The following is a 24,247-nucleotide window of genomic DNA, read 5'->3' on the forward strand; positions in this document are numbered from 1 at the left end:
ACCTGTTGTAGATGTCGTCGTCCTCCCCTCCCCAGCCCCAGTACTCGTTGGGGAAGCCGTTGATCTTCAGAAACTGTTTTTTACTGAGGCCCGAAACTCCTCCAAAGTAGCCTGCGTAGGGCAGCCTGCAGGAGAGGAGAGACGAGGAGATGGGACAGATGAGCGAGGGAGAAAAGGTGAGAGAAAGGCATGACATGACATCAAATAAACATGGTAACCAACACACATAATACTTAGTAACAGTAAGAATTTTAGTTTTTTTCAAATTTCAATAACAGTGGAAGACGCAAGCTTCTGTGCAGCAAAGTCTACTATTGTCCCTGTGCATGTTCTCAGTGCCTGTTAAAATGAAAACGTCCATGAATCATGGACAATTAAAAATGGAGGACTTCAGCTTTTAGAGACAGCAGAATTTACATTTGAATAACATCTTGAAGTGTTTTAAGCAATCAGATCTTTTCCTAATGTGTCTTGTCTTGGATGCGTTTTTAAGTGGATAATTTATGGGTGTCTTTTCATAATAAGTGGATAATCCATATCCATATATAATCCACTCAAGACATATGAAATGACCGCATATAAAGAAAGGCCATCATATTTCTGCATACTGAAGGCCTCTGGTGCAGCTAAAGAAACAACTGCGTATAAGACAAGTCACCTTGTCAGCTTGAATGCTACTAAGTGTTTAATGACAAGTTTCCTATGTGCAGTATTGGCCTTTTACAGTTGAGGTAAAGGTAAAGTTAAATTTAATTCCATATTCCCAACATGACATGACCATGAGAAAATAGAGGTTAGAGGAGAATGAAGGAGAAAGAGAGAAGATGAGAACAGAGGAAGTGAAGAGAAGATACAAAAGAATGGACAGACATAGTAAGAAAGGTGTGTGTGTGTGTGTGTGTGTGTGTGTGTGTGTGTGTGTGTGTGTGTGTGTGTACATGTGTGTATATTGCGTACAGTATGTGTTGTCAAATGTATGACAGGTCCCTGTTGAAAGATGACAAGGAGAAACTAATGAGACCGTATGTTTCTGCAGAAGCTCTCCCTCCAACAATATGGTGAGGGTGAGGTGTGTGTGTGTGTGTGTGTGTGTGTGTGTGTGTGTGTGTGCCCGTTTATAATGGACACCTGCTAGGGCAAAAGAAGAAGAAGTGAAATAGAGAAAGAGAGACAAGACATTTTGATGTTTTTCTTGAGAAGTGAGCTCAATTTTTTTTCATTAAGTCTCGCTGGAAGAGGAATAAACAAAATGATTACATAATTTCCTCTTCAGCTGTGACTACATAAACGTCATATCTATCTGATTATTTCCAAGGAAAAGTCTGATCATCATCATCAGATACAGTGTAGACATTGCAGAAATTTCCAGATAATGATATGATGTCAACGTTGGACAGAAAGTTTAGAAATATAAAAAAGAATAAAAACTTCTTGTCCTGGTTTCATTCTATACAATAATTACCCTTCATTTCATTTTTATGTTTTTTTTTCATCTTTTTTCCTATTTTTTCTCTAGTCAGTGACAAACACAGGTCAAATGTCACCACAGCTCCTCTGGTTTGCTTGTTTACAGCCAGTAACAACTTGGAGCTGGCAGATGAACAAACAGCCGGGGCAGGTGATTAAAATACAAACTATATATCAGACAGTACATGACAGATGATGTTGAAAATGCATTTTCCTCAATCAGCTTCTTTTTATGAGTATTGGGGTCCAGTGTGAACACAAACTTTTGTACCAAAGTTGAAACAGTTTTGGTTTTTCCACATGGATTTATGTATTTGTGTTAATGTTTGTGGTTTAAACTGGGCATGGCTCGGTAATGTTGCCTACTTTCATACAACAAACAGAATTTAGCAGCCTTTGGATCAACATCTGACGACAGTTTTGGGATTGTTTGCTTCAGTAGTCAGCACCATTAATCAACTCCAGACACCACAGTCCTGATCAGGTACATTTGCAGGGTTTTGACTGTTTAACTCTTTATATAGAGGGTTTTAACAAACAGTGTACCCCAAAATTCAAGTACCAAAAAATACATTTGAAAAAATCTAAATCAGTGACTGTTTTCAAAAATCATGACACGGTTGCTCAAAATTATCCGAAACCTTGTTGTGAGCAGTTTCATGTAGGAACAACTTTCTTTCTACAGTAGAATTTACCACAACAAAGTTGTTTCTAATAAAAAGAATATTTTCTTTGTGCCATTTAGTACTATTATACTGGAGAGAACGTGGACATCTCTATGGCCAATATCTCCAAAAACCTTAAACACTTGTTTGACAATAGATATTTAATTTAAAGGACCAATGTGCAGCATCTAGTGAGCTAGTGGACTGCAAGCATGTCATGTCACCCTCCCCTTCAAACCATATGAGAACCTATAATGACCGAGAAACTTAAGAAAAACTTGAAAGGCCCTGTCTAGAGCAAGTGTTTTGTTTGTTCATGCTGGGATACATTAGACAGCAAAGCATATTTTTTGTGCAAGTAGATTAGATGACATACAAAGTTAAAGCCCGGCAAGTTAGAAATATTCAACTTCATCATACTGCTAAGCTTTTGCCAGGTGCTGGTCACATGAATCAATACAAATGTTCCATAAATAATCCTGCAGTCAAACACAACGATTCTCATTGTCAGGAAATCAAGCACTAATGAAAACATACTAATGAATATCATATTCCATTTCTGCCATATTCTGCCTGTAGTTCTTATACCTTTAACCTGAGAAATTCTCTTTGAGAAGAAACATGTCATTTCTACCTTTAAACTCCACCAAACAATTTGAATGCACTTCCTGTGTCATACAACATTTGCAAAGTCTTCACATTTCTTGTGGTCTTCCTCTCCTCTTTTACTGTTGCAATGTCACTTTTTCCCACTTTCATTATTTCACATATTGACTGTTCCTAATTTTCTCAAAATGTACAGCACAGATTGACCCATCAAAATCACTGAGTATTGTGCTGCTGTTGCCAGGATTAGGTCATAACCTAGCATAAATGTTCTCCATGTAAATGTACAAATGGACTGTAGCACACTCAAACTGTGCCTACCAGGGGAAAAAGTACTTAACCATCCACAAAAATATGTACATTATAATGGTAATATAATTTAATAAATTGCATGAGGTCCTTTGAGAGGGTATAATTTGTGGAAATGTTTTGGAAAGAGCCGTGTTTTGAAATGGACTTCAAGGTGACCCTTTCTGCTCACAGAGCTGTTAGGTATTGTGAGGTGCTAAGGTAATGGAATAGCACTTAATGTGACCTGACTTTCACTGGCAATGTTTTCACCATTTATCACAAAAAAAAACCTCCCAGTGCTTTTGAATTTGGGAAAGTAGCTCAGGTTGACTTCCAGAAATGACTCAGCTAAAATACAAAATATGCTCTCTGCCCCGAGTCAGCGTCATGAAGCCTAAATCAAATTTCATTCCATTAGTTCTCTGTTTGTTTGTTTGCTGATGTTATTGGTTTAATTTGAAAGCTTCCCTAAATGTTAAAACTGGGAGGACCAAACAAAAATATTGGTCGGCTGACTCAGAGCACTTCGTCCAATTTTCTACAATGATGTGATTTTTTACATCAGCAATTAACTACACTCTTAGACATAAAGGTGCCAATTGGAACCATTTAGGGTTCTTCAGCGTGTGCCCATATGAAAACACTTTTTGGTTCCTTTATAAAGGTTCCACCCGGAACCCTTTCATACCCAGGGTTATACCTACAACCATCTCTGAAAGGTTCCACCCAGAGAACCCTTATGGGGTAATGGTTCTATCCAGAACCTTTCCACCGCCTAAGGATTTCATCTACAATCCAGAAAGGGGGCTCTACTGAGAACTCTTTTATATTCCAGGTTTTCAATTGGAACCCACTAAAGGGGCTCCATGGAGAACCCTTTTATATTCCAAGGGTTTCATCTAGAATCAATGAGGGGGGGTTCAACCAAGAACCTTTTTATATTCCTGTGGTTTCACTTAGAACCCAGCCAGGGAGATCTACCAAAACCTGTTGTATATTCCAAGGGTTTCATCGAGAACTTGCTCAGGATGTTCTACAAAGAACTCTTTTGCATTCCAAGGGTTTCAATTGAGATCTAAAATACCCCTCTTTATAAGGGTTTCATCTATAACCCTCTTGTCTTCTGAGGGTTCTACAAAGAACCAAATTATATTCTACAGATGAGGCAAAAACACAAGTAAAATGATTTGAGTAAGGGTGAGGGTTCCACATACATCTGCATTTGAAAAACACACATGGAACATGGATGAATATTTGAGAGCGAGGATCTTTTAACACTCATGCCTTCAACAATCCTTGAAGAGGTCTTTCTTGCAAAAAGTGTTCGTCAGATGAAAATGCTTCTTAATGGTTCTGGGTAGAACCCCAGCCCTTCAGGAAAACTACTTTGGAACCATTATTTTGAAGAGTGTACAATCATTTCTGTGACCTTCCACTAAATCAACCCACCAGGTTTTACTTTCATCCCATTTTTCCTTCACTATCTGGGGGCCCAAAACACCCTGGTGAAACAATTTAAAGTCTTAACTGATTCAATGCTAATAAGAAGTGTTAGCTACAGCCGTGCTTACCACCTGGTATAGTATTTGTTGCCAGATAGCATTAGCTTATTGAGCAGTATATCAGGAGCCCCTGAGGGTTTTCAGTAGGATAACTCTTGTGGACTGACAGCTCTTGGATTGGTAGGTCACATTCACTGGCCATGTTTAGGTCATTAATCAATGCTTCCAGTGCTTTTAGATAATTAAGGGCAGGTGTGGTGTCATTAAGCGAAAAGACACAACTAGAGGAGGACCCAACTATTCAGTGTGTAAACTGAAGAGCACTTTCAGTTACTTGTTATTTCAATGACAAGTTTGAGAACTGACCAGATGAGATTTCCTTACACATTACAGTAGAGTTTCTTAGCCTTAAAGTGGCATGTCTAAAGTTAGTGGTGCTGATTAGAATAAAAAAAACATCTGTTCTGTTGATGAGTTTTGTCTATTTTGGTTTTTATCTTTTCCCAGTTTCACATTTTGTTATGTTTTTCTTTCTCCTTTGAGACTTCTTAGTGGTGAAGGAGTTTACACAAACTGGGATGGCTGCTGATCCCACTGCACATGAAGCCAAGATGAGTGACAATCACTGCTGAACACACAAAATCAGTCAAGTGGTGAGATTTTCTTTTTTTAACCAGTGATTCTGACTCTACAGTATGTGTTTATCTTTCTACTCTGTGCATACTGGGATGCAGCTAACTACTCTTTTTCATTTTCAATCAATCTGCTGATTATTTTTGAGGTTGACTGATTAAGTGTTTGGTCTTTACAGTGTAAGACAGATGTGAAAATGTCCACCACATATCATATATTCTAAGGAGATGTTATAACTCAGTTTATAAGGCTTAGTCAAAGAAATGCAGAAAATTGAGCCACTTGAGAGGTTTGGATTAGAAAATATTTGGCATTTTTTCTTAAAAGGTTACCCAAATGATTTATTATTAAAATAGCTGCAAAGTATTTTTCTGGTAGACTAATTGTCTGAACTCAACTAAAGTATGTATTTAGTATTTTACTCTATATGTTTTTCCAGCTGGGATGCTCCCCCCGAAATGTTCCCAGAATTTCCTGAAAGTCTGCAAAATAATGTCCTAACATGTAAAGATCTCCTACCACTTAAAGGGACTGTGTGGGCAGTTTTTCCGGGAACCTCACAAGTTGCAGGGACGTTCTTAAAATATTCATGGAATGTACTACTTGTAGCTGGGATGGTCCCCTAACATTCCCATAATAGAATGGTATAATCTGAGTAACAGGGAACCATATGGGAATGTTCTTTTCACGTCTCAAATGGTCTCTTTGTAATGTTGCAATGTAACAATAAAATAACCAAAGTGGAACGACTCCTAAAGTCATAAAGGGAACTTTATTATATGTCCAACTTAGACACATGTATGCTAAGGTTCTGTTTAGTCCTCAATGTAAAATCCTCAACAGGAGACAATATATATATCCAAAATGTCCTCTTTCTAATGTTGCAATGTGACCATAAAATAACCAAAATGTCAGTCTCCCTAAAGTCATATAGGGAACTTTGCCTGCAGTAGCTGCCTTAAACTGCCCAGCAACTTGCTCCACAGGTTGGTCCAGTCTTCAGAATTAATGAGGATTGTTTCACAAGCTGAAGTCGAGACTTGTTAGTTACGCCTTGCATCATGTGCTCCTGTAAGGGCTACAGAAGTATGACCAAATAAAAATTGGCAGCAGTGTACTGGGGTTTATTTTAATGCTAATTTAGGCTTCAGACAAGGATTTCAAAGCATAATGAGATTTAGTCAAATTAAATACTGTGAATTGTCTGTCAGAACAAAGACTGTAGGCCATCCCATTTTTTTTGTTAAGCAGCCCATTGCATATTTAAATTACACATATTTGCTTTTGACAAAAGAGATGAGCTCAAACAAAAATTGGAAATTACTCTTCGGCAAATACCAGAACCCATATTGCATTAAATAAGGCTCAAGTGAAGTGTTCCTAAATCATCAAGACTTATTAAGGTAAATTCGAGATGAAACCTGTGCGTATGCTCGTTCGTTATGCGCTACAATCATACCCCAAGCTGAAAATCACCACTTTACCTGAAGCCAAACTTGTCCATGGCGATGGCGAAGTGCCTCGGCTGGTCGTAGCAGTGGTAGAGGTTGCGATCATCCATTGGGATCAGGTCCACATCACTGAAGATGAAGCAGTCGTACTCTGCATCCTTCAAAGCCTCTGTATAGCCAACGTTCAACAGCTTGGCACGGTTGAAAGTGTCCTCACCCAACTGCAAGAAAACAAACAAGAAAGATCATTACTACATTGTTGACACTGATGAGGGCGGATGATAACGTTGCTTCATCAGGACATGTTATTTGCTTGAGAGCAAAGAATGTGTAGTCGTCTGAAACACAAATCAGGATGTCTGATATTAAAATATGTTTAATTAACTAGATAACAGATAACTTTGTGTCAGTATAATGTACAACATGTGGCCTTCGTAAGGTTAAATGTAGACTGATAGAAGAGTTAAAGAGCGCTGAAAAGATTAATTAGAAAGAGGGAATTAATAATGCCAAGACATATTAAACGTGCTGTTTTCACTATACTTCAACACTGTAAAATGCAAATCAGAGTGGGTTAGAGTGGTGTAGGAGCCAACAGCAATTATGAATTGGGCTTTTACATGTTTATGTATGGTAACAAACAACTGGATGCTAAACCACTACAGGCAGTGTTACCATAAACAAAGAGAAAATGAGTCAGACCAAGCCAAATGAGGTCGGGCTCACATCAAAGGTGTTTTTTTTCTCTCCTAATCCTGTATGAACTGATGTGTTTATTGACCCCAAGAAAAGATCAGTTGCCTGAAACAGTCAAACACATCTGCTTCTGAGCCTCTGTCTCTTTTTTTAGTTAGTTTAACACCTTAAAGACAAATCTCTGTATTTTTCATCTGTTTTTTTGTAAAAATCTGTTTACCTCTATGGTCTTCTTGCTCATCTGCAACTATACACTGCTACTTACCACTTTGATCATGAAGGTGATGCTACTCTAAAGCGTATACAGGCAAAAACACAGTACAGAATTGATTGATAGTATATAGTTTAGAGAATATTATAGATCCAAGGTGAAAGTGACAGAAGGGTGACTGAGAGAAAGTGGCACAGTTACAAATCTGTCTGCTGCTTCAGCACTACGGACAGCGCCCTGGATTTATCAATACACTGCAGATAAAGCCTACTGATACTTCAGAGCCATGGTCGGGGCTGTAGATTCTAATCACAGTCAGATAAAGGATCAGATGGACAGGTAGCTTTCTAGCTAACCAAACAGCTGGCTAGTGGACCTGTAGGTAGATCAGAACTCCCTAAAAACTTGGTGCGGTGCCTCACGTCCTCTGTCCCAGAGAGTGTTGTGTACCTGACGTGCGTTCTTGCCAGCTTGCATTGGGTTGTGTCGACACTATTTAGATAAGCTAGCCTGATTGTAAATTCAAAGAGAGATGTTTTCTGTGATCATCACTTCACTTTTCACTCCTTGACCTGCTGGCATGGCTTCAACTGCAACTAAACTTCCCTGCAGATTTTCAGATTACTTTTACCTGAATGTTGATGAATTTTCAAACTGACCATCATAATGTTATACTGGAAATACATACAACTAAACAGCTCTAAAATATATTGACATTTAGATGGACTATATTCAGATTGGGTCTGTATTCTGATTTCAATGTAAGGTACAGCTGTAGTATCATCCAGCCCAAATGAGCTTACAAGGCAGAGAATCAATTTCCATGTACACAGGTGTGAGACCAAATAAAAAAATATAGGAAAACATGAATAGTATATTCTGTGTGCCTTCTTACTATATATGCATTAAATAAACAGATGTTATATTGTATGTGTGAGCTCAGAGCAGAGATTCTTATGCGTTTCACAAAAAAAGCTAATTTGGGCACCAGGAGACCCCAAGAGAAAAATAACAAGACTTTGAGCAATTTAGTTACAACAGTTTATTGTTTGGCTAGCTACAAACTATCCATAAACATTCAATCATTCATTCATTGTCACTTTAAACACACAGGAAGAATGGCGACTAATTTTTTATTGTAAGTTCAGCTGCCATTATCACATTATTTTATGATATCTAATAGACATCTGCACCCAGGAGGCGTGTGCTGACAACGTTTTAATGGATTCAGAATGGCCACATTTTTTTTTGGAATAGACCAAGGTTGAAAAATACCAAAATTTTCTTTTAACAGAGCCAAACCTGCCATCAAGAGCTATGGTAACACTTAAGGTTTAGAGCATCATTAAACATAATTTTTCAGTGTCTGTAGTACTGGTCTGTATTTATCTCTACATGCAGTAGGGACCCTGGAGAGCTGTGTGCTGCAGTGAAATACATCTGTTTTTCAATTTCTGCATGGCCCAGGTTCAACATTTTGGCTGAGATAAATGTACTCTTGCCAAGCAGCACAGCTGTGTAAAATAGCCCAGGTTAATATATATGACAGTTATAAATTCAATAATATACAAGCCACTGTATGTCTCTTTCTGCAGAGCGCTTGTCCAACAGCTTGGATTGGTGAAATCCAAGTCCTTGTCAAGCTGCAGGGAGGTCAGCGAGCAAGAAGTGAAGCTACTGTGCAACCTGACACTCTTTGGCAGACACTTTTCTGACGCACGCTGACAGTTCACCCTCTTCAAACATTTTCTCTGAATTTATTCTACTTTTCATGACAAGTGCAGTGAAGAAGCCCAGGAAGTGGATAGAGAGACAGAGTGACGTCCAGCAGGGAGATAAAAATTCAAAGTCTTTGTACTGTCAGTACCTGGTACATGCATTAACAGGCTGAGTCATCAAGACGATTTCCCCTCAGGAAACGCTTTTATTCACTTACTGTACAACTGTTCCACTTATTTTAGCACAAATGGCCTCATGTCCCTCAGCAAGTTCAAGTGCAGTCTTACTATGCACTGTAACAACTAAACTACAGCCCTTCTTCCTCTGCCCATCGCGTGACAAAGCTGCAGAGAATAGAGAAAGACAGATTGAATTTAGTTATAAAAAGATCCTTATTCCACTTTTTGAAGCACTTTGCTTTTTTTCCTTAAGTGAAATTAAACTGAATATTTTTGTGTTTTGGACTTTTTATGAGACAGAACAAGCGACGTGAATATGTCACCTTGGGTTCTGGGCAGTGTTCCAAGTTCACACTTCACAAGAGCTTGCTAAAAGTTCAGTTCACACAGAATTTTGATTTCTGAAGTTCACCGACTCCCAAAATTAACTAGTTCATGTTCATTTTTTTCCATTTTCTCCCACAGTGCAGTCTAGCACAAGGTGATCGGCTCCAACTCACAGTCAAGATCTGTGTGGTGCTTCCAAGAATGCTCCAGACTTTGCTCTAAATCAACCTCGTAAAGCAAAAATATGAAATCCATCAATACAAAACAAAAGTTCAAGAATAGTGGTGCAAAGATTCTATCTCAACCACAGCTTCAGTTCCCAACATATACTGAAAAACCACCCAAATCACCTATGCCAAAATAAAAAAAAAAACCTGACCTGCACAAGAAGTATCCATAACATAAAAACTTAAAAACTTGTGGTTAGGTTTAGGAAAAGAGCTTGGTTTGAGCTCAAATAAGTATGTTGACACAGGACACAAACCCTTGAAACAACCCTGAATGAAAGTCCTGTGTTTCTTTGAGCTGCAGCTGGTTTGAGCCTCTGTATGCAGACTTTTTCGCTCTTTGTACTAGATCACTTGATACTGATGACACATCAAAACATAAAGCTAGAGAGGCGCCCTCTGAAATTATGCTAAAGGGGGTCACTACAGCATCATAGTTTGTAGCACAGAAACATGCATATTTGATGCGATGGCAGTGAGAACGTGCTGATACTTCATGCAATACTAAAAATCTTATTTATTCATTCACTGTATGTTATTTTGAAATACCATTAAAGTATGTCGAGCTACAAAGAAATCTACTGTATTTACACTGGAAAATGAGCTTTTTGAGCTCATGGCTGTAATGTGGACTTTGATGCAAATGTGACAAGTGTCACACTGTTAAGTCCTTATGCAAAATCTCTGAAATATGAGGGGCCTCACATGACAAGATTACATTTGTTTATGTAAATGAGCCCGGGTCTCAGTGAGAAGCCTCATTCCTCACATCATAGGAAAAGTCCTTCCCTGTTGGACGAATATCTCAGTATCTCCAGTATGTAGCAGAACAATGAACCACTGTTACAAATTTGCTGCAGTCATGTATTTCTTGGCCATTAGGGAAAACCTCCCACTTTTGACAGCACATAAAATCTCAGAGATGATTAATGCATCTGCTGCCTGTCCTTACCTCTCTTCAGGATACACTGCTTTTTTTTTTTTTTTTGGAGGTACACTTCCACACTGGTGCATTATCTGTTCGGACCGACCGTGAATCAAATACAATGCGTAATCCCTCTGGTAAGCCCACTAATACCTGAGATTTGAGAGCATAATCCCCTGTGCAGGTAACAAAAAAATCTATTGTCACAAATCCACTGGGGCTCCAAATATCATCTAAAGTGGTCTTCTGTCTGTTTTTGCACAACAGTCGGTTCAAAAGGTTGGAACAACATCATAAGAGGTTATGGGAGCAAAATATGACTGATGTCAGCCCAGAAAATAAGGAAAGTGGGATCAGCAGCAGATATTTCAGAACAAAACAGTGGAATTAATCTTCAAAACCAATAGTATTTTAGTTATGTACTGCGATTTTGGGAGCTGACGAAATATGTCCCACAAATAAACAAATGAGTTATGGTGAGAAATGATCAAATGATCAAAACCTTTAAAGAAATCAGTATATTAAAAACTAAATCAATGATAATTTAACTAACTCTGATTTTATATAATTAAACATCTACACTGAACCTTTTTCCCAACGATTTGTCAACACTGCCATGTATGTGAAATCTGATAAATATATGAAACCATTTAGTCAGTTAAAACTTTGAGGAGCTTTACCTTTACCACTTCCTGTTTGTTTATGATGAATTAACACCCCTATTTTGTGAGTTTGACACAAAATAAATCTTCAGAAGCTGGTAACTCTGATACTACAGTAATAAGGTTAATTGTGATAGATAAGCTACAAGATAGTGTTGTTATCTTTCGACTCCACTCAGTCAAAAATTGGTCTCTCTTCACAGATTAAAGGGAGTCTCCTGCTCACAAACCTGTGCCAGCAGTGCCTACATGTACCAGGATGCATTGCGCCCATGCCCCTCTTGCCATGTATCACTGTCATAGCCTTCAGATATATACTTTGTTGGCCAAAACATAGTGACAGGTGACAAAAATACTCATCTGTACCTGATGGGCTGATGGGTTTGTAATATTATATGAGCATATTTTTTATGCCAAATGCAGTGCCATTGAGGGTTTGCATGATTAAAGTGTGTGATATCTTGTGTCCAGACAAAAAGCAAGCATTTTCAAATGTAACCCCCACCCGGATATGTGAGTTTAAATATTCTGAGCTGAAATATTCTCATTTTCCTTTGTTATTGTTGAAGAAAAAAATATTTTAAATCTTATTTATTTTATTGAGGAGGTTGTTGCAGACTGGCTGTTCAAATTCATATTTCTGAATAAAACAGTTTTAATTCAATAAATGTTAATCCTGTTTGGCCCGCGACTTAGAATGTGTTTTAAATTTTGGCCCCTTCTGTGAGTTTGACAATCTGGACCAAAACCCTTTTAGTTTTGGTCAACTAAAACTAGACTAAAACTATCAAGGATAGAAATGACTAAAATGTGATTAAAACTAATAAGCATTTCGTCCAAAAGACTAAGACTAAAACTAAATCAAAAATGGCTGCCAAAAACAACACTGTTATGGAGTCATTCATTCATTAATTGCTTGCTTTCCTCAATATGGCTTTTAAATCATTTCTACAATTCATAAATGCTGATTTTCCTGCTTTTTGCAAGAACTGCCTCATGTCTCTGCAAAAAATTATAGTTCTTTCTTAAATTGTGCTGCATGCTACAATCAATATGGTCATGGGTTCTAAATTAGCTAAAATATATACATTTGTTTGTGTTTGAGAGCCAGAACAAGAAATAAATGGAAAGACAGAAACAAAGAGTCAGGGAGTGCAGGAGAGGAAAAAAGATCGTCTACCGAACCAATATATCTTTACAGAAACCAAGCCACTCTTTTTGTGCTCATAACCTCATTAAGTATTATTGCGGTCATTGTATATTATTTTAATAAGACGTGTGTGTGTGAGCCTCCCAGCTTCTCAGTTTTATGGCGCTCTACATCTTCCCTAATCACTTCCTGCCATGAGCGAGTTCACATCAGTTGCAGAATGAGGTAAACTGACAGCCATTATATCGGACAGGCCATTTAACCACAGAGGCAGAGGTGTGTATCCAGAGGCGGTGGGATTCGTAGATACAGTGGCTTGCAGGTTTGTGGTGGGAAGGTGGATTTTGCAGCATTTTTGCATTTAACCATTTAAACTGGATATTGATATATTTGTAATCCATTGTATTTTTGTTGTATTTTAAACTTAAATCTATAAAATTCAACATTTTTATGTCACAATATAAACTGACAAGAGGCCATCGAGGAGGTGATGTTGCAGTTGTCATCTCAGTTTAAGCGAGCCCATCTCCCACCACTCCATTGTTGAGTTTTTTTTTCAATATTGGTTGTTTTATTTTGTTGACGCAGTGTTTTCTATGGACTCTGCATTTTCCCCTGCTGCTGGCTGCATTCTGCATTTTTTTTTCTCTCCTTCCTGCTTTAGGGCTGTTGTTTCATGACCAAATCTCCCCCCCCACCCCCTTTCTTTTTTCTCACCCACAATGCACTGGAAAGAATTGCTCAGCCACAATTTTACAGAGACCCGCAGGGGACAGTCAAACCATTCACGTGTGAATATTTGACAAATCAACAAATTACATGTTGACAGGCTGAAATGCATAAAGTGTACTCCGGTTTAGCAGAGCAGAGGCGATTTTTGGCTCCTCATTTGCAATTTCACAGGCATCTTTTAACTTTCAAGGACATTTCTGCTCCATTAATTTTTTATCAGGCTCTGTATATAACACAGTGTGCATATGCATGTGAAAATGTGGCCTCAGCCTTGTATAAATGAGTTTACTGACAAGTGTGACAAGTATGGTTGTGTCACAAATATGGTGTCTTCGATTTAGACCTCTGCCTCTTCAGGTTCACAGATATTTGGAGAAAATATCATCAAAAATGTGGATAACAAGATCCTGAGACAGACATTCAACTCGCTTCCATTCTCAATTTAGAGTATTACACAGACACTTACAATGTTTAAGCAACTTTCACGCAAATAATTAATTCTTAAACCAAACAGTTGCCTGTCACAATGACACACTTCATTGTGAGAGCTGCCCCGTGCTGCAGGAATACGTTAAATAAAATGTTGATTGTGATTGTTTTGATTCATAGTCTCCAAACTAGAGGCTTTCACTGGTTCATTGTGTAGTAACTGGCAGTTAAATAATAGAGATCATCATCAGTTCTACTGGCAGATGCTTTTCCTCAATGGGACTTACAATAATAGGATTCAACCTCCACAGGAAAGAAAAAAATGTGTTTATTGACTGTATCGCATCGTCAATTTTTCACCTGAGTTTTAACTTCTGTGAACTGCTGCTCTGGAAAAATGTAACTCTGATTTATTTATTTTTAATATCCTTGTTTGGATCTGTAGGTACTGTAGGTAAAAAGTGCGTAACTCAAGTGTAATCTTAAGTATTAAGATTTATTTATTAAGATTTATTTTTCACATGTACTATTAAACCTCCAGTAGTTTATTTTTGCATTAATTGGGGTTAGTAGAGCATGAAATAATATCAGTGACACTGACATCAATTTCTACTCAAGTTGATGTGGTAAAAGTGTTGGCAACATATACACATATAATAAATATACAGTGACATTATCATTCATTTGGAGTCATGTTTTAGGCTATTTGAGGAATCAAAGTCCAATATTCACCTTCCTTTTAGTTCTGGTTTGGTCTCCACCAACTTCTGAAGGGAATTATATGTCTCTCAATGTTCCGGTATGTTCAACAGCTTGTCGCTAACTTTGTCTGCTGTTCAGGGCTGAGCAGGTAGTGTACAGTGGGTTTATCAGATAATTTTTTTTGCTGAAAACTGCTGCCCAGTTAGAGTTGTGAGGATGCATGAAAACAGTTAAGTTGTCAAAATAAAACAAAGAACTGAAAGATGCTAAAATGCTGCGTAGAGCTGCAGAAACTGCAGAGTCAGGGGAAAATTCCTAGCCTTTTAAAACACAGAAGTCACACAGTAACACAAACTAACTGAACAATTAAGGCAGTAACTCCTGTGTTCTGCAAGACAAAATTACTGTTTTTTTCTGAAGGAGTCTGATGGCTTTGGAAAGAGTGATATAACAGTTTATATAACAGCCGTTCTAAGCCAGAGAGGGTTGTCTGATGGCAAGGTAAAGTGGTGAAAATATTCTAAATATACATTTACATTTAAACTGATATTGATCTGTTTTTTTAACTGGGCCTTTTACAGCACTTTGCTTTTGTCCAGCAGTGCATTGCTCATCTTCCTAAACCAGTACAGCTGCTGCTTCTCCAAACTAGGGACGTGCTGACCACCATCTACTGCAGGTAATACACTGATTATACCTCATACAACCTCCTTCAAAAAAAAAAAAACTATCCCTTTAAAGCAGCTTTTCAAAATCAGAATGCCTCAATACACAAGATTATAGACAAACTTTTGCACCAGCACAGATGACCGATTCCCAATACATTGTGGACGGTTGATAACTGGGATTAAGTGCAGGCAGCAGCTGGGAAACAGACCTCTGACTGGAAAACCACTGGGGTGAATCAGTGACTGCCTGGCAAAATACAGGTGGGGTAATTGAGTGGAGAGCACTCATCATCTGCCATCAAGGTGTCCAGTTGCTCCAGTGCAGCGGCTCAGTGACTGACAGCAGGAAGCTGTGGCTGTAACGCTCCCTGTTGTGGTTGTTGGCAGCTCCCTGTAATGTGTTCAACAGCGTGTGTGAGGCAGGGCACGGCTCAAAGAAATGTGGGATTTGGAAATGAGATTTGGACCATCTGGAGCTGGTTATCAACTTCAGTGAAATCGATAATTAACCATCTCAACAAGCCTGGAGATAAATCTGACTGTAAAAAAATAAATAACTAAAAATCAGATTTTCAGAGTTCTTGTGAAATATTCATGACACCGGTATCTCAGCTGTCTCGAAGGCTCGGCTCGATGTGCTCTTGAAACTTTTTCAAAAAGCCTTCCTGAGTGTTTGAAATCCCTCTGCACACACCTGTCGAATGTGATGGTGTAAGTCACTTTCACAACAAAGCAAAGATGTGTAAATTGTGGTTATAGTGTGTGGAAAACCTGTTATTTAAGGAAATAGAGGCATAAGTATAATACATTTCCTTCCAACAATCCAACTGCTATTTCAGTGAAGCAGGAGATCCCAATAGAAAACTTAATTTAGATAAAAGAGTCAAGACAAGAGTCTAACATGTCATGTCTGTGAAATCTCTCTAGGTCATTCAGGTCATGGTATATAAACAAGTCAAGAGGAGCTGGTCTTGCCAGATCATTGAAGACGTTTTGTCTCAAAAGTCTTCTTTAGTTCTAACATCTGCAGGGTTGTTTTTTCTCCTTGACTGTCGTTGCTCAAGAGGCACGCAAAGTGCTACTGGATGAGAGTCGAAATGTTGTCAAGGATCTGCAGCGAGTCCAGTCGCCCTTGACTTTGCACTCCTAGATATAACATGCTATCGGACATTTCAGAGGCATTATGTTTTTGGTTGTTCAATCATCTGTCTGTCCAATGCTTGTGAATGTCCTATCAAGAACACCTTGACAGAATTTCTTCAATCTTGGCACAAATGTCCAGTTTGCCTGAAGAATGAACTGTTTAGATTTTGGTGGTCAAAGGTTTAAGGCCACTGTCGCCTCACGCCCGTCCCATTTTTGTGAATGTGATATCTCGGGAGGACCTGGAAGTAATTTTTTCAAGTTTGGTACAATTGGATTTAAGGATGAACTGACTAGAATTTGGCGGACAGGTTCAAGGTCACTTTGACCTCACAAAATATGTTTTTGGCCATAACTCAAGAATTCACATGCTGATTATGACAAAGGGGAGGCTGTAATTTTAGTTCTATATGAAACGTGAAATGTTTAAAGGAAGGCATCATCAAAAACTGAAGTTTTTAAAAGTATTGTTAGAAAGAGCAAGATAACTCACCCACACCAAAACCACTTTAGACCAGGTGGGTGGGAGCCACAGTTGGAGTTGTTTCTACTCTTATTCAGTCATTATCACACACTCATAACCTCCTTTTGTATTCAATCTTGGGGGAATCGCCTCATGATAAGTGGTATTTTGGGTAGCACTTTACATTACAGTTTTGCAATGAAATTATAATTGGTAATAGAGAGTTACTAATTGGTAATAAAGAGGTAATAAACAAGGCAAATATTTTGGTGACAATATGACAACTTGCTAATAATGAAATGGTTAGACTGTATCAGTGCATTATCTGGATTAAAAATGGTAATATGGTGACATTAAAGAGGTAACAATCCGATGATCTGAGGTAAAATAAGATGACCTTTTCACAATATTATAGGCTACTACTGGCATAATACCTTCAAAATAAGATCATCCCCATTTGTTTCATGGTAATACTGTACACATTGTTTAATGCTGTGACCTTTTATCTTGTTACCTGTGGCAGTTTCAGATTAATAAGCATGGCATGGTATCATATTTTTATTACCAAATTTTATGCCACTATTTCCATGTTATTAGTGGGCTGTTATGTCAAGTGCAACTGTATTTTGTTTAAAAGTTTAAGAAAAGTTTGTGAGCTTCGGGAGACAAGCCTCCATCAATAACAATGAGTGGATAATTGATTGAAGCGGTGCATCTTTGGGCATAATTGTGATTTTTTATCTGCACCCTGGAGGATGACAAGTTATATATGTGTGAGTAAACTAATAACATTGAGATGATGTAGATTTATTCATTAAAGGAACTCATCTGGAAAATTTAATTTCTCCCGTTTCTGTTAAATAGAGGAAGATGGCCCTGCAATATTACAACGTTGTCTTCATAAGTAAGTACAAACAGACTGCCCTGCACAATCCTGTCTGTCCTGCACAATCAGTTCACCAAGGCAAGTTCCTAATATTTGCTGTGATGGCTACAAACTTAACTAAGCTCAATTAAATCAGGGGGTGTGCGATGTCTCAAAATTTGTTTTCAATCTGATACCAAGTAGTACCAGTGCCAGGATCACTTAGGTCAACACTAATAACTATAGTTTGCATTGTTAAAAGCAGCTAATGTACAACCATGTGAGGAAGCTAAATATGCCATAATTTACTACTATTCTTCTTTTGAACTTTTAACACCAAATCATTTACCTTGAGGCATTTCTTTTTACTATATGGGATGATTTCCTGTTATGTGGTTCTGTTAATGACTTAATTACATGAATGTTCCAACAGAAAACAGTTTCTGATGATAAATAAAGAAATATTTTTATGAAAATGATTATACACATGCAGACAACAGCACATTGCAGCATTAAGAAAAATGTTCTTGTGTCAGGTCGTCATCTAATGTGATATATTTTTTGGTATCAGTCCTATTGATGGTAGTGTAGATACTAGTGTAGATACTACCTGCTCTGCAAGTGGTCTCTGGTATTTACTGTCAGTATAATGTTGCATATTATTATGTAACAAAAAAAAGTGAAGAAGGAAAATGTAACTAGCAAAAGGGACATGGAGCTTTTTTTTAAACACAGTTATATCACAGACGCTATTATGGCTGTTATTGGACATTTTGAGAAAGAAATTAAGGAAACATATAAACATTTGCTGCATCCTTGTCTTCTCTTTTGACTCTACGACTTCTCCTTAGTTCCTGAGGTAAACAATAACCCCCCCACCTCCAACATTTCCTGTGCTCATGTCAGCACTTACATTTATTTTCTCTGTGCTCCTCCTCTCATGCTTCTTGGGCTTTGTGTGTCTGGCGGTGCTTCCCTGGTGTCTCTGCAGTAATCTGGTCAGTGTCAGTCTCTTTCTCTCTACACGCCCTCTGAAAACCAATTAACCCTATCAACCATATCTGAGTATCACCAGATAAATCCATTGTTGCTCCCACTGTGAGTGTGTGTGAGCATATGTGTGTGATGAAGACCAACACATAACTGTCTCCCATGTCTGGTCACCACACACACATTCACAACATACCTGGACTGTTGCCATGGAGATGGATTAAGGCCTGGCCAGTGCCCTGCCTGAATGATTGTCACCGCACAGCGAGCCGATGTGTGTGTCTGAATGCAATGAGTGTGTGTGTGTCTGTGCACAACTTTTGACTGTTCATGTGTGTGTGTGTGTGTGTGTGTGTGTGTGTGACAGGATTTATCAGTCTCCTGCAGCTAGATGGAGGTGGGGCCACTCATCCTATCATTTGGCCGGTCGGTCAGTGCAGGAAAGAGAGACCACAGGAAAGGCACAGAGATTGCACCTTATCTTGCTTAATGGAGATTGAGTTGAATGTGTGTGTGAGTGTGTGTGCATGAGCACATGTGTTGGGAGGAAAAAGGGACTGACCTCTGAGAAAAAGCAATTGTCCAATCATTGTTTAGCAATCGTAACTAGCCACAGCAGACCTGTCAACCTTTGCAGTGTGATGTGTTTCAAGGATAAATCAGGAGCTACCTTTGCTAAAAAGAAATCTGAGTTGGGCTATGATGAGCCCCAGTTACCAGACATCTCCCACATTGAAAAGCAGAATATGGATTTATAACTAACCAGTCTGATTTGTGCAGAGGTCTGCATGGTTATACTGTAGCAGCCTGGTATTGTTTTCATGTGATTTAATGAAGCTAAACACGACTGTGTTAAACAGCGCAGTGCTCTGGCAGGGCACTTCTCAAAACAAGCATCAACGTATCCATCCTGCTGCCTTCAGGTGCCGCAGGGATTTCATGAACTGAAGGAGAAGCTTTTCATACAGTCTAAAGCAGCTCTGCATAGCAGATACATCATCCACATTGATGTAAAGATTTATCCAGAATAACTTTGCTGCTTTAACTACATTAAATGTTCCTAAGCTGAATTTGGTTGTTTAATTAAAAAACTCCCATAACCTGAAACCTGGTTGGTGTGAGATTTGTTCTGGTGCTGTGAGAACATGAGAAAGAGTATAATTAGCTAGGTAGCTGTAGCAAATGAATCTGTTTGCAACTGTTGACATTTCAGATGGAAAAATTAACAGTCGCCAGCTAAAAATGAGAAGCTGCTTTTCTCTGCTTCTGTCTAAAATCAAGGACCAATTGTTCATATTAACCAAATATTAATATGAATGAATATGATCTGTTACTGTTATCTTTGTAAAATGCACATTTGCTGAGCAAGAACAGAAAGTTTAACAATCATAGCAACAGTAACTAAGGGATGACTGAAATGGTAAAGGAAAAGCACATGAATGAGAAAAGGAGAAAGAGAGAAACTGCGTTCATTAGAGCCTGTGTGAACATTTGTGACTAAATGCACTCGGCCATGCGTTCTTAATAAAAGATGATGATCCCTTCATTCCACCACCACCTGGGAAACAGGAGGCTCATCAAAGCTTGATTAGATACCGCAGTCAACCGTGCACACACAAACACACACAAACACAAACAAGCCAGTCTATGTATATCTAATTCATAACCTTACAGTCTTCAATCATACTCGCAGCAGCATGTTTTCTGTTTTATGAGAGCTTGGCACAGACCACAAAGAGTGAGGAGGGAAGAGCGTGACAGGGCTGGCGCGGAGCCAGAATAACTAATTTGCTGTAATGACTTTCTGGCAGTCCGGACAGCGAGGAGCTCCCAAATAAAGCGGAAAGCCGGGCCACGACGGGCAATTCAATTACCATTTTCCTGCTCAGTGTGGTCGATAGACGCAGATCAGGGCAACATCAACACAACAGCCGGTGATGATATGCTACTCTGCTGCACTGAAACAATGGAGCAAGTAATTTGATGTGAGTAAATAAGTACTGGACAGAACTCCAATATAAACTGTACAGTAACTTTGTTTTATTGCAGGGATCTGGACCGAGCTGTCCGCATGGAAATAAAAACAGTCCACAATGTTCTGTTTTATTTCTGGGTTATTGTGCAGAGGCTTCAGTGCTGACATTAAAACTGCTGGAAAAGAACATATTAACATTTCATAAGAAGTGTAAAAGGAGTGAGGGAAATCACAATTATTCTCCCTTCTATATGATACACGGACACATACAGTAAATGTAATGGTTTTACTCCTAATTAAAGGTTTTACTGATTCAAGAAATTCACTGGAAAGGCCAAAGAGTCTCAAGAGGCCAAAGCTGATATAACACTGGAAATTAAAATCTTTACCGTGCAGCCCTAATTCACACAGACAGCCAAAACCAGTGGAAGAGATTTAATGCATATATAATACATATTGGTTTGGAGCTCAAACAACTGTACAATTACAATCTCCACCATCCGCCAAACGTAGTGCAAGATGCTACACAATAAAATATAAAAACATCGACACTACAGCATACTTTAAGACAGAATGTTGACCAAAGAAAAAGTCAAGAAGTTACCCAGCCCATCAACTACTGAATCTGCTTTGTCACACCCCTCACTATCCCATTCTGATACACAATGTTGTGATATGGTTGCAGTTTGGTTATAGTGGGTTTAGGCACAAAATCTACTTGGTTAGGTTTTTGGAAAATATCATGTTTTGGGTTAAACTAAGTATGTTACATCAGGTAAGTCACGTCACGACAGTGAAACAAGTTGTGAAATGCGAGCCATGAGATGCAGGGAATGTTATGTACCTTCAAACTTTTAATAATGTTTTGGCTTCACGTGGTGCACGAACCCCAGTCTCTTGGTTGAAAGTCCTGTATGTGTTTGAGCCATCTGTCCACCCCGCCTCCTCCAGATGTACACTTTCTTGCTCTTTAAAGTACACTGAAAGCTTAGTGCATCTCATAAGGAAGATAAAGGCTACCTTGTGAGTCTGTACTGTATGTGTGTATGTGACAAAACGTCAGTATCTGACAACTTGGGAAAGAAACCAGCCTGAATATTCAAACCCAAGAATCCAAGACTCTGTTTTTATGGCTGCTTTATTCCATCAAATCAAAATAATAAAAATCCAATCCAATAGCAATTATGGTCTCTGTGACTATGTCTATCCTTTCATTATATTGCTGTCCCTGTTATGTTTGTATCAGTTCCCTCTGTATTTAAGTTATAAGTACATTTTAGCACATTAGCTGCCTCAAAGGTTTGATTTAGGTTTTTTGAGGCCAAGTCATGGAAATACGCTGCAAACATGGATGTGTGGGAACCCAGAAAATAACTGAAGCATGTTGCAGAGACACAGGCAGCAAGTGGTACAGAGTGAATACAGTGTGGTGGCGCTGGACCACAGAGTGACAAACCACAGTACAGTTAGCAGCACCCTGACACGACAGCATCAGTCAGAGAGTGAGAGTAACGAGTGAGTAGCGTTGAACCGGATATATCAACGTGACAGCGTGAGCCAAAGAGGAAAAAGGTCATAAAAAGAAAAGAAAGACGGACGGAACAAAAGACTGACACACAGAAATAAAGGGTGGCGATGAGAGAGAGGGAGGAAAAGAAAAAGATGATGATGATGATAATGACAGAGTAGCTGCCAAGAGAAATGACAGCAAAGGTTAGAGCTGCCCTGTAGGAGCTGGCCGCCATGTGTCACTCAAAGAAAAAGCAGACTCATGCAGAAAAGACACACACGTGCGCGCACACACACAGATATTGTACTTAAGAGCAGCCACCTGACATGCGTAGACAGGGAGACTGGCATACCAAAGGAGCACGACAGGGAGGTGAAGGGCAGGGAATCAAACCCACCTGACACTTTGACAAATATGGGGCCAGATGGTTGCTGCGGCCTGTTGCTTTGACCTGCTGTGCCAGACCTGCTCTCACAGACATATGGGGCTCCGGTTGTGACAAAAACAACTGCGATGCGGTAAAAACCAAAAGAGGGGCGCTCTCCAGAGGGAGACGAGTCTCTCGCTCAGGCATCACAGCCGTAGCGTACCTCATCACATCTAACCTCTACAGCATCAAGGGCACTCCATACACACTAACTAACACTCCCAGCAGGAAACCACATTCCTGCAAACCACCTTTGTTGCAGTGTTAGACATCAGGCTCTGAGCAGCATTAACTCATTTCTAACATTAAGCTTATAACAGTCAATAAAAAGTGCAGATAAAAATACAAAATGCATCCACAGTGAAACATATTCCACAGAGGGACTTCAGGTAAGATGTAGCAGCTGCTAGTTTTATTATAAACAAGCTTGTATTTAATAAATCATTTATGATGGCAGCATTGCATCCACTAAGGAAGGGCACATAAGAAAAAGCAACAAACTGAGGCCAAGGATAAAAGCAACAGAAGGTGTCTGAAAGTAGCATCTTGGAGTATTTTACTTGACTGTATTACTATTTGTACTCTCACCTCTCCAAGGAGTTTTCAGATCCACCTACTTTACGTATGCTTTCAATTTGTGCACCAACAAATCACACCACAAATTAAAAAGCTCACTTGGTAGAACGTGTGCTGCATGTACTCTGTTTGATTCCAGCCTGCAGCCCTTCACTTATGTCACCTCATCTCTCTCGACTCCCTTTCCTGTCCCTGTCTTTGGCTGTTTCTGTATAATTTGGGCAAATAATAAGCCAAAAACATTGTTAAAAAAATCAAAAAGAGCCATTTTAAAGCTTGATGGAAAAAGATTTTTTAAATTATCTTGAATCTGTGGTTCATGCATCTTCTACTGTAGAATTAATGTAAGGGCACAAATATTTCCATTATTGATTACTCTGACTATGTGTATGGTGAATAGTCTATTAAATGTTAGAAAACAGCGGCCATTATTAGTTCCCAGAGCCCAAAGTGACAGCATTAAATAGCTTTTTCTGGGGTCCAGCTTGAATACTTTTATATGATCCCCCTGCGAAAAGTTTAAATTCTGACAATTCATACTGTAAAATAACAATGTCACATTAAGAGCAGCACATTCCTTTTGCTGAAGGACACTGACACTTCAAGAGCAGCGCAGGTTCAGATTGCGCAAAAGTGCAGTGAAATACAGAAGCAGCTGCACCAGGAAAAACAAGCGACTGCTGAGGTGCGTATTTTTGTTTATGTTCAGGAAAATAACATTATTAACAGTGATAAAACACAGACATAGTTACCAGTGTCAGTAGATGAGAGTGTAATGAAGCTGTCAGACTCAGGATGATGAGTGATGATTTTATATTCTTGCCGATTGCAGTAGATTTGCAAAAAGTGTTGGCTGTGCGATATCTCCACCACGCCGAGGGAAAGACTGAACAGCGGGTTGTAAGTGGTGATAAAGTACACTTAGGAACAGAATCATATCTTACTGGTGTAAGTAGACTGTTTTGATAAAACTGTTTGTATCTTGTGTGCTTTTGTCTGAGTCAGAGGGAAGATATAAAGCTGTGCTGAGGTCCAGGTGTGCGTGTGCGTGTGAGA

General features: G+C 38.9%; 1 protein-coding gene across 1 annotated transcript in view; it reads right to left on the minus strand.

Annotated features, from left to right (window-relative positions):
* b4galt2 (UDP-Gal:betaGlcNAc beta 1,4- galactosyltransferase, polypeptide 2) overlaps positions 1-24,247 on the minus strand; it is a 216,611-nt gene that overhangs the window by 38,151 nt on the left and 154,213 nt on the right. Inside the window, exons 5-6 of the mRNA XM_084732910.1 lie at positions 6,649-6,836; positions 3-125 (exon numbers count right to left, since the gene is read on the minus strand). Coding sequence (XP_084589036.1) covers positions 3-125; positions 6,649-6,836 — 311 coding nt within the window. The remainder of the gene's footprint in view (positions 1-2; positions 126-6,648; positions 6,837-24,247) is intronic.

This window comes from Lutjanus erythropterus, chromosome 12, assembly GCF_056507025.1.
Source record: "Lutjanus erythropterus isolate fLutEry1 chromosome 12, fLutEry1.hap2, whole genome shotgun sequence".
NCBI classification, from domain to species: domain Eukaryota; kingdom Metazoa; phylum Chordata; class Actinopteri; order Lutjaniformes; family Lutjanidae; genus Lutjanus; species Lutjanus erythropterus.